Genomic DNA, 14,281 nt, shown 5'->3' on the forward strand with positions numbered 1-14,281 from the left:
CGCTGAATTCGTGGAAAGAAAAAACTAACAAACAACCCTTGATAAGCAATTGTTTTTAACGCATTATTCCAATTGTAGTTTGAAGAAACAGTCTAATCTCTTCAGTTGTGAAGGCGTTTAAGTTCTGGCAATTCTTTTTCTGATAAGTCACAGAACAATAGAAGGGACCTTGAATGTGAGCGTTTTTGGATACAATTATATCAATCCTTGAACACGAGGCAGAGAGAGAGAGAGAACAGAATAAACCATTGAAGCGGTAAGGCCGGAATTTCCTTAAGCTTCAAACTTCATTCTTCATCTTCAGGTTAGTCTGCACTTCTTGAAGCAATTTAAGACTTCTTATCCAGAGCTAGACACATTAGTTTCCTGACGCCTCGTTAAGATGATATGCAACGGTACTCGGTTAGTCAACGGAAGCAGTCAGATCAGTAATTATTGACATTAGTGCATGCTGAAGGTGAGCTGAACGAACGACTTGGTTACTTGTGTGGAAATTTATCAAATATTAAGCGAGTGATCGCAATAATAAAGCAACAACACAGTCATGTTATAAAATAAACATTCGCGCGCACGCACGCACGAACGCACGCACGCACCTATGCACGCGTTAAACTTGCGCACCCAGAGTAATAGAGAACCCAGACTCTCCAACTCACTACTGCCTTGCCTTAACACATCTTCCAATAAATGTTTTGTATGGCATGCCTTTAGTTCCAGATCTGGGTAAGCATGATTTGTGATCTGTGCAAGACCAGAAAGCTGCGAAGAGAATTTCCGTCAGATACTGTTACAGAGAAATGTGACCATGCACCTTTGCATTGTCTTAGGGTAAGTTAAAGTATTCCCAGTGGGCTTGTTGGCTCAGTTGGTAGAGTGCTGCACCAGTATCACAGAGGTCATGGGTTCAAATCCCATACAGGCCTGACTTTTTTTCAGGCATTATTTTCACAACTGTTTGAGTTGTGTTTATAACTGCAAAGATCACTTTCATATTCACATCTTTATCCGCAGTTCAAATATATAACTTTCATATATTCACAGTTATTTATATTATTTATGATGCACGGTTCTAGTATGATTCAGCCAACCTGACCACAAATTCTAAAATCTGATTTTCTTGTACCTAAGCAGTGTGTCACAAAGTATGTTGAAAAACACCAGAGGTGTTCTCAATGTCCTCAAGTTGTGAAAACCAGTAATCCACAGTACCGTGAGTATGTGGAAACCCTGGAGAACTTGTTCCCAAAATACACTGCTCCTGATGCCACTACTGAAACTGAGCTGTCAACTTCACTGAAAGGTAGCGAGACAATCTCTGTTGTTATGTTGGGCGGAGACAGTACAGTAGTGCCTTATAGACCAGGCATGACAATCCAAGACCTGAAGAACTTTGTGGAGACCCAGCTTGGACCAGCTCCACTAAAACAGCGGCTGTTGTACAAAGAAAAAGAGCTTAAGGTAAGGGGAGAATGTATTGATCATAATTTGATCATGGTCTTTCACTCTCTCATGAATACAGAAGAAAGTTGTGCAAAAGTGAGCAAATCGAGGTATTTATCATCTTGTGTTTCAGACTGACTCAGGTACAAAACTGGCTACCTTACAAGATTACGCTATACAGCCATTCAGCACCTTACACCTCATTGTTGTGTTGTACGAGATCAACAAGTCCCTTGACCATGCAATTTTTGACTTGTTTTGGGGCTATCCATCTAGTGGACCTGATTTTCTGGATGCATCAGTCCTAGTCTACAGTGGAAAGTATTTCCAAGGAATAGTGGACTTTTGTCACCAAGCCTATAATGGTATTTCCCATTCTGGTGATGTAATGGATGATGCAAAGCGCCTTGGTCACCATACCATACATGTACAGCTGAAGTCTTTACCTAGCAACATCAACAAGTTATTTTTCACCTTGAGTGCTTGGAATTCCCCAAACATTTCAAAATATAAAAATCCCAGTCTGCGTTTTTTTGATGCCAAGGAGCCTAACAAGCAGCTCTGCAGTGATGAGATGGGACATGCCGCATACTCTCAGGCCATCATCATGTGCAGTTTGTCCAAAATTGATGGAGTATGGAAAGTTTTCAGTTTGCGCACACTGTCTGCTGGAAATGCAAATAATTATTCTCCATTGCAGCAGACAATTGGTGGCATAATAACTCAAGGACTGTGTTAATTATTACTGCAAATCTTTTTTAAGTTTAAGTGATTATTCACACTGAAATTCATATAGCTGCCTGTAGGACAGAAAAAGATTCACGGACTTATGTTATTATCGGTAGAAGGACTGAACAGATAACTTTAAGAGCTTAAACCTGATTTAGGCTTTAAGTTTACAATCTAGTTGGACTGTAGATAGTGCAAAAACCTTTGAAATCCTATTTGCCTTTTCCACCAGGTTTTTTACTGGAAACAGTCATGTCTGTTGTCTGTGTAAGGCGCTTTAATTGAATAGAAAATCAAGAGACTATCAACAGAGGAATTGAAGGAGTTTTCAGAGCAGAGGTCAGTTGAACTGCTTTTTCAGGTAGTGGAATAGCCAATATTACAAGCATAATAAAGAACTGCAAAGTTAGTGTTATTATTGTCAACAATTAAAACTAGGTTATTCTTTCAGATAATACATCTGAAATCATTTTGCCCTTAGATAGACCGCATTAAATTGTAATATAAATTGTAATAATAATGATGCAGAGTCATTGTCAACTGAGGATTGTGCTGCTAGCTGGTTTGCACTAGGTAACAAGACGGAATGGTTAACAATTCTAAATAGAACCTAATCACACTGGCCATTACCAAGTGTATGGTTTGCATCAGTATCAATCAGAGAAATGGCTTGCAGAGAATGCATGTGGGATTCAAGATCCACAGCAGTTAGTGTGAATCAACATTGGGCAGAAGAATATCGAGAATCAGGTGGACAGAGTACTGAACTGATGGGTATGTTCTAGAAGAGATAGGTACAGATCAGGCCCTTACAAAATTTTTAAAAAATTTGACATACTTTGGTCACATTATCAAGGCACAGAACCTGTGCAAAAAATTATTTAAAGGGAAAAAGAATGGGAGGCAAAGGCAAGAATGAGCAAGAAGACTATTGTGAATGAGATCAGGCAATGGACAGCAAAGAGGCATCCAGGATGCACAACTTTCACATGCCACAACAGGATGGAGAGAGCTGGGTGATTAATGTCCATAATTATAGTCACTGACTTGGACAGTAACACAATCAAACCAGTTAAACGTTACCTTACAAAGAATTCGTTTTTTCACCCATTTCGAGTGAACCAGGATTTAACAATTTTTGGGCACAAATGTCATTCAAGTTCTCGTGGAGAGTAGCCTGTTCCAGGCATTCTGTGAGTAAAACCAAGTGCCATGGTGAAACAGGGCAATAGTGAAGTGGCAGCGTGATCAGCAAGGGTGGTTTTAGTCGAGTTGGGTTCTTCACCCAACGTTACCCAATTGGAATCTACATTACAAAACAAGAAAAACAAGAGAGCTTAGTTATAATGCTAAGTTAACTAAAAAATGAGGTTGACATGGTTCATATGTTGGAAATTTCATGAGATGAGACTTACACTGATGACTAAATGAAGTTCTGTGTCAGTTTCTTTTGGAAAATTTCTATTGCAATGAGTTCACAGTCTGTACCTGGTCTCTTTTGAAAATAAGCATTTAAGCCCAAAGGGCTTTAGAATCTTTTCAGGCTTCTTCAAAGACACCTATGCCACTGACCTCTTGTAACACGTTTGTCTGTTGCTTACATCTAAGAGGACTAAGCTTACAATAAGAACAAATTTTCAGACTAGTGTTTTATTTTTAAATCATTTCCTCAAACATAAAAAATAACTATTGAATACAGCTGTAGAGAATATAGTGTCCCTTAAATACCATCATATAATTCCAGAGATGTATCACACAAAAACTTAAATCATGTAATTCTCTATTCTTGTGTAATCATACTAGGGACACAAGTCTCTCTATTTTCTACCATAAGACAAAATTTGAGATTGAAAGACAAATTCACATCCATAAATTGAACATAAATGCACTTGATTCATATAAAATACTTTGATTGTATATCAGTTAAATTTTTCAAATCTTTAGTCCTTACTCTTACATATTCCCTGTCCTGTTGCACCATTGCTATCTGCATTCAGTACAAATAAGCCTGCTTTCTTTTTACTTTAAACTAGAATGAACCTCCAGTTACAATTTTTTAAGGTCTGGACAAAATACAAATTGTAACATAACTGTAGAATAGGTTGCAAGAATTTGTTTATATAAACATCAGGGGTTCCCTGACTGGTTCCCTAACTAGATAGCTAGTTTTCAGTCAGCAGGTTACTAGGTCTTCTTATATCAAGATTCTTTCAGTCGTTTTTGTTCTAAAATAAATGAAATCCTATTTTACATGAAGCACATGTAGATATTTCTTACGGAGAACGACAGAAAAAATTAAAAATTAATTATATTTTAAGACTGATAAACCTGCCTATTCCTTGGTAAACAACTAAATTTTTCCTAAAAGCCATGACCTTCCCCCACTACATGTTTTACTGATTGCCCTGCCCATAGAATTTCAAATTTTCCCATTCCCCAGTTTTTAACCTTGCCTCCCCCCCTTGGGTTTCCTTTCAGGAGAATATGGAGGTATGGTTACTTCGAGAACCACATCATTCCAGTGAGCTGCTCACCAATGTCAAATGGTTAGAGACCCTCTTCCCAGAAAACAAGACACATTCACCACCAGGCTCTTTTAGTTTGTTCGCTGAAAACCCACCAACAACTTACTTGTGTGAAAATAAGAGTAATTATCACAATCACCATCCCCACAAAGATTAGATCGAGCATCTAAGCTCACTTCAGTCAACCTTCAGCCATCATGGCTTCTGGTTTTTTAGAAACTTGACACAGGTGAGACAACAGAGCAATAAAAAACACAAGGCCTCAAGCTTTGTCTGCCTTTCAGAACTCAGACGGAAAAGTGAGCAATGTTAGTTATTTAACCCTCCTCCTTGGACAGCTTCCCTTTAAATAAAATTGTTGAAATTGTGGGTAAATTAATGATCGATAGCCAAGAAATGCATGAAGTCTTTCTTGTTCTGAATTGGTGTTCTTGTTGGCCGCCCCAGATCCTTTCGTCCTCCTTTGTTTGTTCTTATTTCTAGGAGCACTGGGCCTTCAAGAGATCTCATGCGTGTGACAGCTTCAGCTACTTCTTCTGGTTGAGTTGCTCTCATTACCTAAAATGAAAAGGAAAATTAACAGAGGCTTTTCATGAAGATATGTAGAAAAAGGAGAACTGTGTAGACCAACAGCAGGATATTCTCCACTTCTGAATAAGACCTTGCTTAGAATTTTGGAGGAGGCATAGGAACCAGCATACTCACTGATCTCCAATGCCTAATAAAAACCCTGACAATGTGATTGATTGATGTCCTATGATCCCATCCGAGGTGGGAGTTAAACACTTGACCCCATAAGAAAATTTGTGATACTGTAACCAAGACTCCCTCCTTTATGAAAAACCAGTGACCTTTTGAGTTGACACAATGATTATTGCAAAATGAAAGACAGAATGGAGGAATCAACATACCGTTTTATACCCACAAGCCTGGGCAATCTTTAGGAAATCAAAGGAGTCACTTAAGCCACTGGTTGGCTGGCCTCCAACAGAGTCATGGCAGCCATTGTTGATCAGGATGTGTTTAAAGTTGGCTACTTCAGATTGTCCAATGGTAGCCATAGCACCCATGTGCATAAGAACAGCTCCGTCACCATCCAAACAAAAAATCTACAACAAAGGTAACAATGAAAGAGGCTCAAAAGGGTTATGTTATCATTAAAATCCTCTTCTAAATGAAAACTTCAACTGTTGCTTTGGTAATGATATACAGATTTCCAATCATTAGTGAATTTAATGCTTAGGGTTGAAAAGTTACATAACATAAGTGCTAGTTACCTAATATACTTTTACAACCATCCATAATATAGCTTGTGCTTGTAACTAAAAATTAGTTTTGTGACTGCACTGCTTAGAATTAAATAGCAGTTACATAACAAGATTCACATTGTTACAAAATCTATATAACCTTTTGTATCAGAGCCTCATTAGGGTAATTACTCATTAGGACTGTGTAAAGGAATCAGTCTCCAAGAGGAAAATCTTGCACAAACTCGTGTAACTTATAATTGGAAAACACTGCCTTTCTCCTCTTCCCTTTTTCCTTGTTTGCTCCCCTCAAAAATGGAGGCAACAATATATTGATGTAAACACAATAAGAAAGATGGCAAGTTTTTTAGCTCAGTAAAGAACTAGAGAAAGATGCTTTTCATCTTGCCAGGAGTGTGGGACAAAGAAAAAAATATAGCGATGTATTTCTAAATTCATAAAATTTAGTAAGAAAATTTAGTGGTGATGAAATTGTCCTAAGTAACCTAATAAACAGTCAATTTACTATACCTGTCGTTTTGGTCTAAATTGAGCAATACCAAGAGCAATGGCTGAGGCATGACCCATGGAACCAACTGTCAAGAAATCCTTTTCGTGACCGTGGCCTTTGGCCACACGGTATTCAAATAGTTCACGTGACAACATTCCAGTTGTGCCTACAACCACATCACGGTCTTGAAGAGAATCAACAACAGATTTTAAGGCTCCCTCTCTATTCAATGGAAAGCTGTAAGGAGGAAGATTTCAGAGTTAAACCCTTAAGCCCCTGTGAGTAACTTAAATCTATCATTTTTTCTTTCAGTATCATCCCTGAATAAAACAAAAGGGACATGATAAAAAAGGAAATGATTTCTAACTTAGAAACCCCTTGATTGTTACAAAAATAGTATCCACATCAGTACTGTTAGAATTATAGAGAAAACAGTAAAGTTTGCTGTTATTTAATGTTCACTCATCCTTTGAAGACCTGAGCTTAACTCCTGGATGATTGTATCATGCAGTGATTGATACTTGTACAGTAAATAAAAATTTTATCTTCATTTTGCTCACATTTCAGGTTCTTTTTCCAGTTTGAATGGCAAGAAGTTCTGTCTTCTCACCAGCAGACAGTATGGTCCTTTTGATGTTTCCATATGCTTTCTAGCCACATACAAGGCCTACACATTTAACAAAAGAGCATGAAATGATTAGTTGCCTTTAAAGATTTTTACAACAACTTTATGATTAGTTAACATGGCCTGGTCTTCCAATTAAGGGGGGTCCTAAAAGGATTGTTAGTCACAGAAAATAATGATGGTGAATATATGAAAATCATATCCATGAACTGCAGATAAAGACGTGAATATGAAAGCAATCTTCATAGTAATCAACACTCCCTGAGCAGTAGTTTGGGATTTAAACCCATGCAGGCCTGCATGTTTGTTTTCAGGCCCTATTTTCACTACTGCTTAGGTAGTGTTCATTATGGCGAAGATCGCTTTCATATTCAAGTATTTATCTGCAGTTCACAGATATGATTTTCATATATTCACAATCATTTATTCATCACTTCACAGGTTTCTTTGGAACCAACATAATGACCAGCTCCCAGTTAGCTTGTTAGCTCTGTTGGTAGAGCACTGCACCAGTATGGCAAAGGTCATGGGTTCAAATCCTGTACAGGCCTGAATTTTTTTCGGGCCTTATTTTCAGATCAATATCAGTATCTGGGCAACTGCCCACCTACCCCTCTCCTAAACCAACAATTTGTTATCAATTGACTGTTGTTGGGTTAGGGGAGGGGTAGGGTGGGCAACTGCCCAGATACTGATATTGATCCTTATTTTCTCTAATGGTCACTTAGTGTTCATTGCTGTGAATATCACTTTTACATTCACGAATAGAAAATAATGTTGGCAAGACAACCTGACCAAAAGTCATTACTTGAATATGACAGGTTGTCGAGTGTTTAGACTCTGTCACCAGCAATATTCATTTTCAGAATATTTCATATGAACGATCACAATTTAAGATACAATACAACTGACATACCACAAGAAAATTGTTTTAGAATGAGGCATAACCAGGAAACAAGTATCTTAACCAATGTGTAGTGAGTAATTGGAATTTACTAGTCAATCTGTAAATTAACCTCAAGCCCACCACCCAGAATTACGATGTTTGCATATAACTCGGTCAAAAAAATGTTGCCTTCGTTACCTGTTCAGCTCCTTCTTGGTAATCAGGCAATACTTGAAAAGGAATTCCACATGATGCTGCAGATGAAATGGAAAAAAGAGACAATCCCAGGAAAATTTAATGGCTTTGCCAAGTAAATGTGACAAATTACAAGCTCAGCTTTTGGGCAACTAGGGGAACTTTGCTATCACAAAAGCCTTGAAGACATAAAACTCCCTGAATCCTTAGAAAAGAACCTCCAGTCACGTTACCAGTCTAATAGCACAGTGTTAAAAATTTTTGGCAAGTCACAAATAGTGTTGGGAATCCCTCTGAGAAGACTCTGAGAGTCACAAGGGTGTGCAACAGAAGATAACCATAACAACCTGGTGAGCAGCCACCATCAAGCACCATTACATTTAAGGATCTCAGTTAAAAAAAAAAAATATATATATATATATATATTCTGCTACTTGCTTGGAAGAAAGAGGAAAATGGGAGTACAGCAGCTTTGACAGGTGGATGAGATAAGCAGAAGCAGAAAAATAGCTTGACACCAAACAGAGCACTGTAAAAAGACTTAAGCCAAGAGAGAGCCTTCAACTGACAAGCTTCCATTTATGCCCACAGCCAACTCTCAGCACTGTCTAATTAGTTTACCTTCACTTTTGTAACATGTAGCCACAATAAAATTCTCACCACAAAAATTTAAATTGTAAATTACACAAAAAGGTGTCTTATTTACCAAGTATTCCAGGTGTGGCCTGCCCCTGTATCATGTGCTGTGGTTCATCTCTCTTTCCAGGCTCTCCTCTCCATCCAACTAAGAGTAACATGGGTATGCTGTACACACTTGGCACAGCCAATGACATCAGAGGATTAACAATATTACCCAATCCAGAGTTCTGGTGGATGCAAGAAAAATGAAAAAAACAAAAAACTAAAATTAGTTTGAATGCATTTAAGTAAGAAATAATTTGAAAAACATTACACAAAGTGCAACTCTCTCCAAAGACCTTTTCACACACCAAAACATGTAACTTGATAAACTAGCTAATACAAAGAAAATAGAGAAAAAGTTGAAATCAGACAAGTTTGCTGTTTGGAGAAACTGTAAGCAAATCTAGGTACTGACAAAAGTAACCTTCTCCATTAATATTTATTTTTGCTAGCTAATCAGTCTTGGTAATCCTTCTTAAAATGAAACATTTCTTTTATTTCATAAAGCAGATGCCTAGTTCTAATCAAATTACAGATGATTCTCACAGCTTGAGACAAAAAAGGAAAGGAAAGAAGAGAAAAACTTAGAGTATTATGAGTCTATCATTAGCAATTAAAATGTAACTTCTCCTTACAATAACCATACATTGTACAGCAGACTAGATATAAGAATACTTCAAGTTATCAGGTAGTTGTTATCTTGATCTAACACCACATTTTTACCACTTATTTATAAAGAAATGTGTAGCAGCTAGAGGGGATACTTGATAATCAGATCTTAGGAATTGAAAGGTTAACCCTTTAACTCCCACAAGTGATTAACATGTAACTTCTCCCTGTAACATCCACAGATTATCCAGCCAACATGTAATGAGAATACTGAAACTTATCAGGTAGAAGTTAGTAGTTTTGATCTAACACCAAATTCTCATGACTTATTTACAAGGAAATATGTAGCATCTAGAGGGGAGAATTAACAATCAGATCTTGGGAGTTAAAGGGTTAAAACAATAAAATGAGTAACTAAACCCTAGAACATACATTATCTAGAAACTACTCCTTACAATATCATAACATTATCCAAAGAGAGGGTAACGAGATAGATCAACTTAAAATTTAGAGGGTATAATGTTGAATTACTATCAAATTCCTTTTTACTAATATTAACTTAAGGGAAACTTAAATCAATTAGAAGGAGGAATAAATGAGGAGATCACAAGATTTGGATAAATGAAATCTAACCAAATTAATTCACTTACCTGGAGATACACAACTCCAGCTCTCCCTGTGGCCATATGATATCCAGCAGCAAGAGCAATAGCTTGTCCTTCATTGGCTGTTATAACATGTCGTGACTTAGGCGTCACTGATGTTACATATGCACAAAAATCCTTCAGTAAAGAGTCTGGAACACCACAAAAATAGTCCATGCCATGGCTACACAAGGCATTGTAGAAGTCTTTGGGGTTTAAAAAGTCTCTTACTAACTCTGTGTATTGACCAACTTCTTCATTTCGTTCTTTTTGCTCAGAGACCTAAACAAAGAGCTCATATCACAATCCTGTTTACCACAAACCCTTGAATAATTACCCCAATGAATATTGAAGCAAGTTCTCTATTAGACAAAATATGAAAAATGTCATCCCTCCAATGAGGTTGACTGACCCTCCTCTCCTCTCTCAAAATTGATTGAAAACTAAAAATAATGATCAATATTATATTACAAGCATTTAATATAGGTGATTGATTTTTCTCACTCATTACAGAAGAAATTAATGTTATTTTCCATCAAAAGTAAATAAAGCCTTGCCACTACTATAAACATCTTTTTAGCTATTTAAGATATTCAAATACCAAAACAAGAACAGATTTCATGACTAAACTGCTAGACAGGACATGGAAAGATTTCTCTCTCTGCAACAAGTTCATATCTATAATACCTCTAATTAACCAAATATAACTAAGAATCTTAAAAATGCCCGCTACATGTGTCTGACATTATCTTTCAATATTCCAGCTATACTGTTAGTTAAATGTACACTTTTCTCCTAAATATGATGTCTCTATCTAACAAAGCTTTGGCTAACATCTCTCTTCTAAAACTTATGCAGTTCTTATGGACAGTTGTTGAATTCCTATATTTTAATTCATTCTGTAGAAAGCCTTTCTTGACTCGTGGACAAAAGAAATTAAAAGAAGTGCTGGGAGGTAATCAATTTGAGAATTTGCATTTGAATTTCAAGCTTATTATCATCAACCATCCTCAAGCTACAGGAGTCCAACACACTTAAATAAATTCACATCCAATGGCATGCATCTGTAGTGCACTAGAAATTTGTTAAGTGAGCCCCAACAGTTATTGGCAGAAAGTAAAGATTTGTTTGCTTGTTTAAATAGTTTTTCACTTATCTTTCAGACAGAGAATATAATCATCATGCTGGCCAGTTTTCCATATGGAAAATATGTTGCATATGGACTACTTTTTAATGGTTGAATAGTGTTAAATATCACCACTGCCGATATGAATTTGTTGTCAGTCCAATATAAAATCCACATTCCTCAAAGTATGGAAACAAGATTAATATCAGTGGCTACGTTTATTGAGCCACATAAAACTTTTGAAGTAAGACATTCATTCAACCGCAAAACCTTTCGAATCATATCAGAACATTACTTGCTGCATAGCGCTTTGATTCATAACACTGATTTGGAACATTTCGCATAAAAATTGCCCTTCATTTCAAAGTAGTCTCCCTTTGAAGGATTTTCGATCAGAAAGGTTTTAGAAACACAACGTGCTTTACAATACTTCATTCATGCGTTTAGCGCTTCGCAAGACACACCAATATGGCTCTGGGTGTACAGTACAGATAAAGTGTTCTTAATCACACTTGTTTTATTACTAATATATGTTAAGTACGAATTTGAAAACTCTATAAATCAAAAAAGAAATCAAATAAAATCAACAAAAACATATACAAGCAATCAAATAATGTTAAAGCCAATTTCCTTTGACTAATGGCTGATAATGTGAGCGTCTCTTGGTCCGAATTCAAGAGGTTATCGAAAAAATGCAACGGAACTTTACGCTAGTGTAGATATAAATATGCCGTGACTCCCAATTGTATTCGCGTAACGCGACAGGAGCAGGTTGCAATTTTACAAGAACTGCTAGAGGGAAATCAGGAGATATTTAAATGCCTCCGTTTATAGAAATTCTTACGGTTTTTAGTTCTATATATATATAACTGAGAGATAAAGACTAACACATGAACATAAAGACAAAAAAATTAAAATTGTCTGACGAGAACATTTCAGCTTCATTCATGTCGGCCACAAGGGCGTTTTAAATTACGTATATTGCTTCAATATCGTTTCGGATTGAGGTCAGCTATGCAGAAAACGCGTTTATGTTCATCTTCCTTTTCTATGAAAGATATACTAACCGGCGAAAAAGTTTGCAAAATAAACGGGGAAACTTTCTTGACAATCTATATTCATTCAAGGAAGCTCATCACTAAAACGAAGACAGCGTTACATTTCACTAGGAAGACGTTTGAAACCCACATACCTGGTTCTCCGGATTGACCGCCTGTAAAAAAAATTAAAAAACAGCGTAAGATTCAGAAGATAATTTATTGACTTGTGGATAAAATAAAAAAAAAAAAGACTTCGCTTACATCTGTGAATCTGAACGATCCCAGCGTCAAGCGTCGAACATCAGACAAGGCCTGTTAACGGAAATTGATTTTACACTCTATTTAGTATATTTCAAGAAACGCGTACGAAAATATTTATTTCTTATTTCCTTCGCGGGTCCTTACTTGGGGGTTCAAAAGAGATTTACAGCGGCGAAAAAGCGAAGAGAACACAGGATTACTCATTATCGTGATCGTTGATGTCTCAAAGTGATAGTCTAATGGCAACCCGTAAAATTACGACACGCTCTAATAATTGCGCAAGAGCATAACAGAAGGTTAGAACGAACTGACCAATCACAGGCTCGTTGCCAGCGCGACGGTTTCCTCGGAAATTTTCTTTTAAAAAGACGGAAACATAACATACAAACAATCCAGGATCAAACGATCCCATAAAGACTCCTCGGCGAAATCATAATGTGCAGCGTCTACTTTTGTTGTGACTGTTTTATTGTAATATCATAATATTAGTATCATTGAATTTTCAGATGTGATATGCTATCGCGTAACCCTGCTTGAACAGTTTTGATAGTGGTTACCTGGACAGAAAGTTATTGCCAATAGAACGATGTCGTAATATGAAATTTGAGTAGTACTATAATTTCGCAAATTTCGACCCCAAATAAAGAAGCATCGATTGAAACACGTAGGCAGGCTGTAATTATGCTCTTGGCGTAAAACCACAGTGAGGTTTCTAAGGAATCTCTTTGGTTTTCGCTGTTTATACTCACTGAACGTGTAAAGAAGCATGGGACTGAGCCGAAACTTTTTCTTTTTTAATTACTTTTTCTGAGATTGTAGAAATCAACAACAGTAATTCTAAGTTAGAAGTAAATCGGGGTGCGAAATATTAAAACCAAACAGGAATTGGACGACATACATGCAACAACAAGATTTCAGGAATTCCTTTTTTTCCGTTCCAGAAGACGAAAGCTTGGAAGCTTTTTGTTCTCCCCTTATTGATACAGCTAATTTCAATAACATTGTTAAAAAAAAGAAGCTTTATTCAAGAAGTAAAAACTGAGGAAAAAGGCAAATAAGAATTTATTTGTAGCATAGAAACCTGTCTTCGGGCTGTATGCCTGCCAGCAGAACAATTTCACACAACGTTCCATTTTCAAACCTCTTGAGAGTATCAGATGCTGTTTAGAGAATTCAAGCGATTCCTAAAAATTGAAAAAATAAATGATATACCCATGAATTATGCTTATGCTAATTAGTATTCGAACTTGGCATTTCTATGACAACATCACTGATGTATTTTATAAATATTCCCTTACTGCGCCTCTTCCCACATGAAGTCCCGTAAACCTGCACACACTGTCCGTCGTGAGATCTACCCGGTTCAAAATTAGCGGCTGTGAAGTTCACAGGCTCACGCCCCTCGTGTTTTTCATGTGCTGATCATGATACCAACTGTGTAAACATTATTGTGTTCCTCTTTCATTGTGTCTTTGTTCCGCGAAACTCAGTACAATGACGATACTCCTCTGTTATAAATTTTTCCTTGAACTTCATGAACACGGGATTATGGCGTGCTTGGAGCGGAAAAAATGACAAATACCTTCCTGATTCAAACCCCTTTTTTTCCAATTAAATTCAAAGTTCATAATGTGCTATTAATCAGTAGCAAACAAAAATCAGAACGAAAGAAAAAAAGTTCCATATCTTTTTTTAGTTTGTTTAAATTGATACGTTCTTTGACCTTACCTCTGGTCGTCCAGGTGAAGAATGATACTCTTTC

General features: G+C 36.8%; 2 protein-coding genes and 1 non-coding gene across 4 annotated transcripts; 2 read left to right on the plus strand and 1 right to left on the minus strand.

Annotated features, from left to right (window-relative positions):
- Positions 1-10: 10 nt before the first annotated feature.
- On the plus strand, positions 11-2,584 carry LOC131777399 (uncharacterized). 2 transcript variants are annotated; one of them, XM_066163750.1, is made up of 4 exons: positions 11-256; positions 712-828; positions 1,132-1,458; positions 1,574-2,584. In XM_066163750.1, exons 2-4 carry the CDS (start codon positions 730-732, stop codon positions 2,177-2,179), a joined length of 1,032 nt encoding a protein of 343 aa, XP_066019847.1. In that variant the 5' UTR covers positions 11-256; positions 712-729; the 3' UTR covers positions 2,180-2,584. The 2 variants fall into 2 exon arrangements, with proteins under 2 accessions (XP_066019847.1, XP_058949675.2); XM_059093692.2 differs by having other exon boundaries at positions 12-304.
- On the plus strand, positions 851-923 carry Trnat-agu (transfer RNA threonine (anticodon AGU)). Its single transcript has one exon. It is a non-coding gene; the product is annotated as a tRNA-Thr (tRNA).
- A 1,219-nt stretch (positions 2,585-3,803) lies between the features above and the next one.
- On the minus strand, positions 3,804-12,773 carry LOC131777374 (phosphonopyruvate decarboxylase). Its single transcript, XM_059093667.2, has 10 exons — positions 12,664-12,773; positions 12,520-12,570; positions 12,411-12,431; positions 10,099-10,374; positions 8,865-9,024; positions 8,162-8,217; positions 7,013-7,119; positions 6,473-6,689; positions 5,606-5,803; positions 3,804-5,252 (listed from the first exon to the last, which is right to left on the minus strand). The coding sequence occupies exons 1-10, from the start codon at positions 12,721-12,723 to the stop codon at positions 5,070-5,072; spliced, it is 1,329 nt and encodes a 442-aa protein (XP_058949650.2). The 5' UTR covers positions 12,724-12,773; the 3' UTR covers positions 3,804-5,069.
- Positions 12,774-14,281: the final 1,508 nt, after the last annotated feature.

This window comes from Pocillopora verrucosa, chromosome 3, assembly GCF_036669915.1.
Source record: "Pocillopora verrucosa isolate sample1 chromosome 3, ASM3666991v2, whole genome shotgun sequence".
NCBI lineage: Eukaryota > Metazoa > Cnidaria > Anthozoa > Scleractinia > Pocilloporidae > Pocillopora > Pocillopora verrucosa.

Bases quoted from the DNA above. Each gene is read 5' to 3' on its own strand.
- LOC131777399 (XM_066163750.1), top strand. From the start codon at position 730: ATGATTTGTGATCTGTGCAAGACCAGAAAGCTGCGAAGAGAATTTCCG. The intron at 829-1,131 runs GTAAGTTAAAGT...GTACCTAAGCAG, and splicing joins CACCTTTGCATTGTCTTAGG to TGTGTCACAAAGTATGTTGA. The intron at 1,459-1,573 runs GTAAGGGGAGAA...CTTGTGTTTCAG, and splicing joins ACAAAGAAAAAGAGCTTAAG to ACTGACTCAGGTACAAAACT.
- LOC131777374 (XM_059093667.2), bottom strand. From the start codon at position 12,723: ATGAGTAATCCTGTGTTCTCTTCGCTTTTTCGCCGCTGTAAATCTCTT. The intron at 7,120-8,161 runs GTAACGAAGGCA...TTAAATGTGTAG, and splicing joins ACCAAGAAGGAGCTGAACAG to GCCTTGTATGTGGCTAGAAA. The intron at 6,690-7,012 runs GTGAGCAAAATG...TCCTCCTTACAG, and splicing joins CTGGAAAAAGAACCTGAAAT to CTTTCCATTGAATAGAGAGG.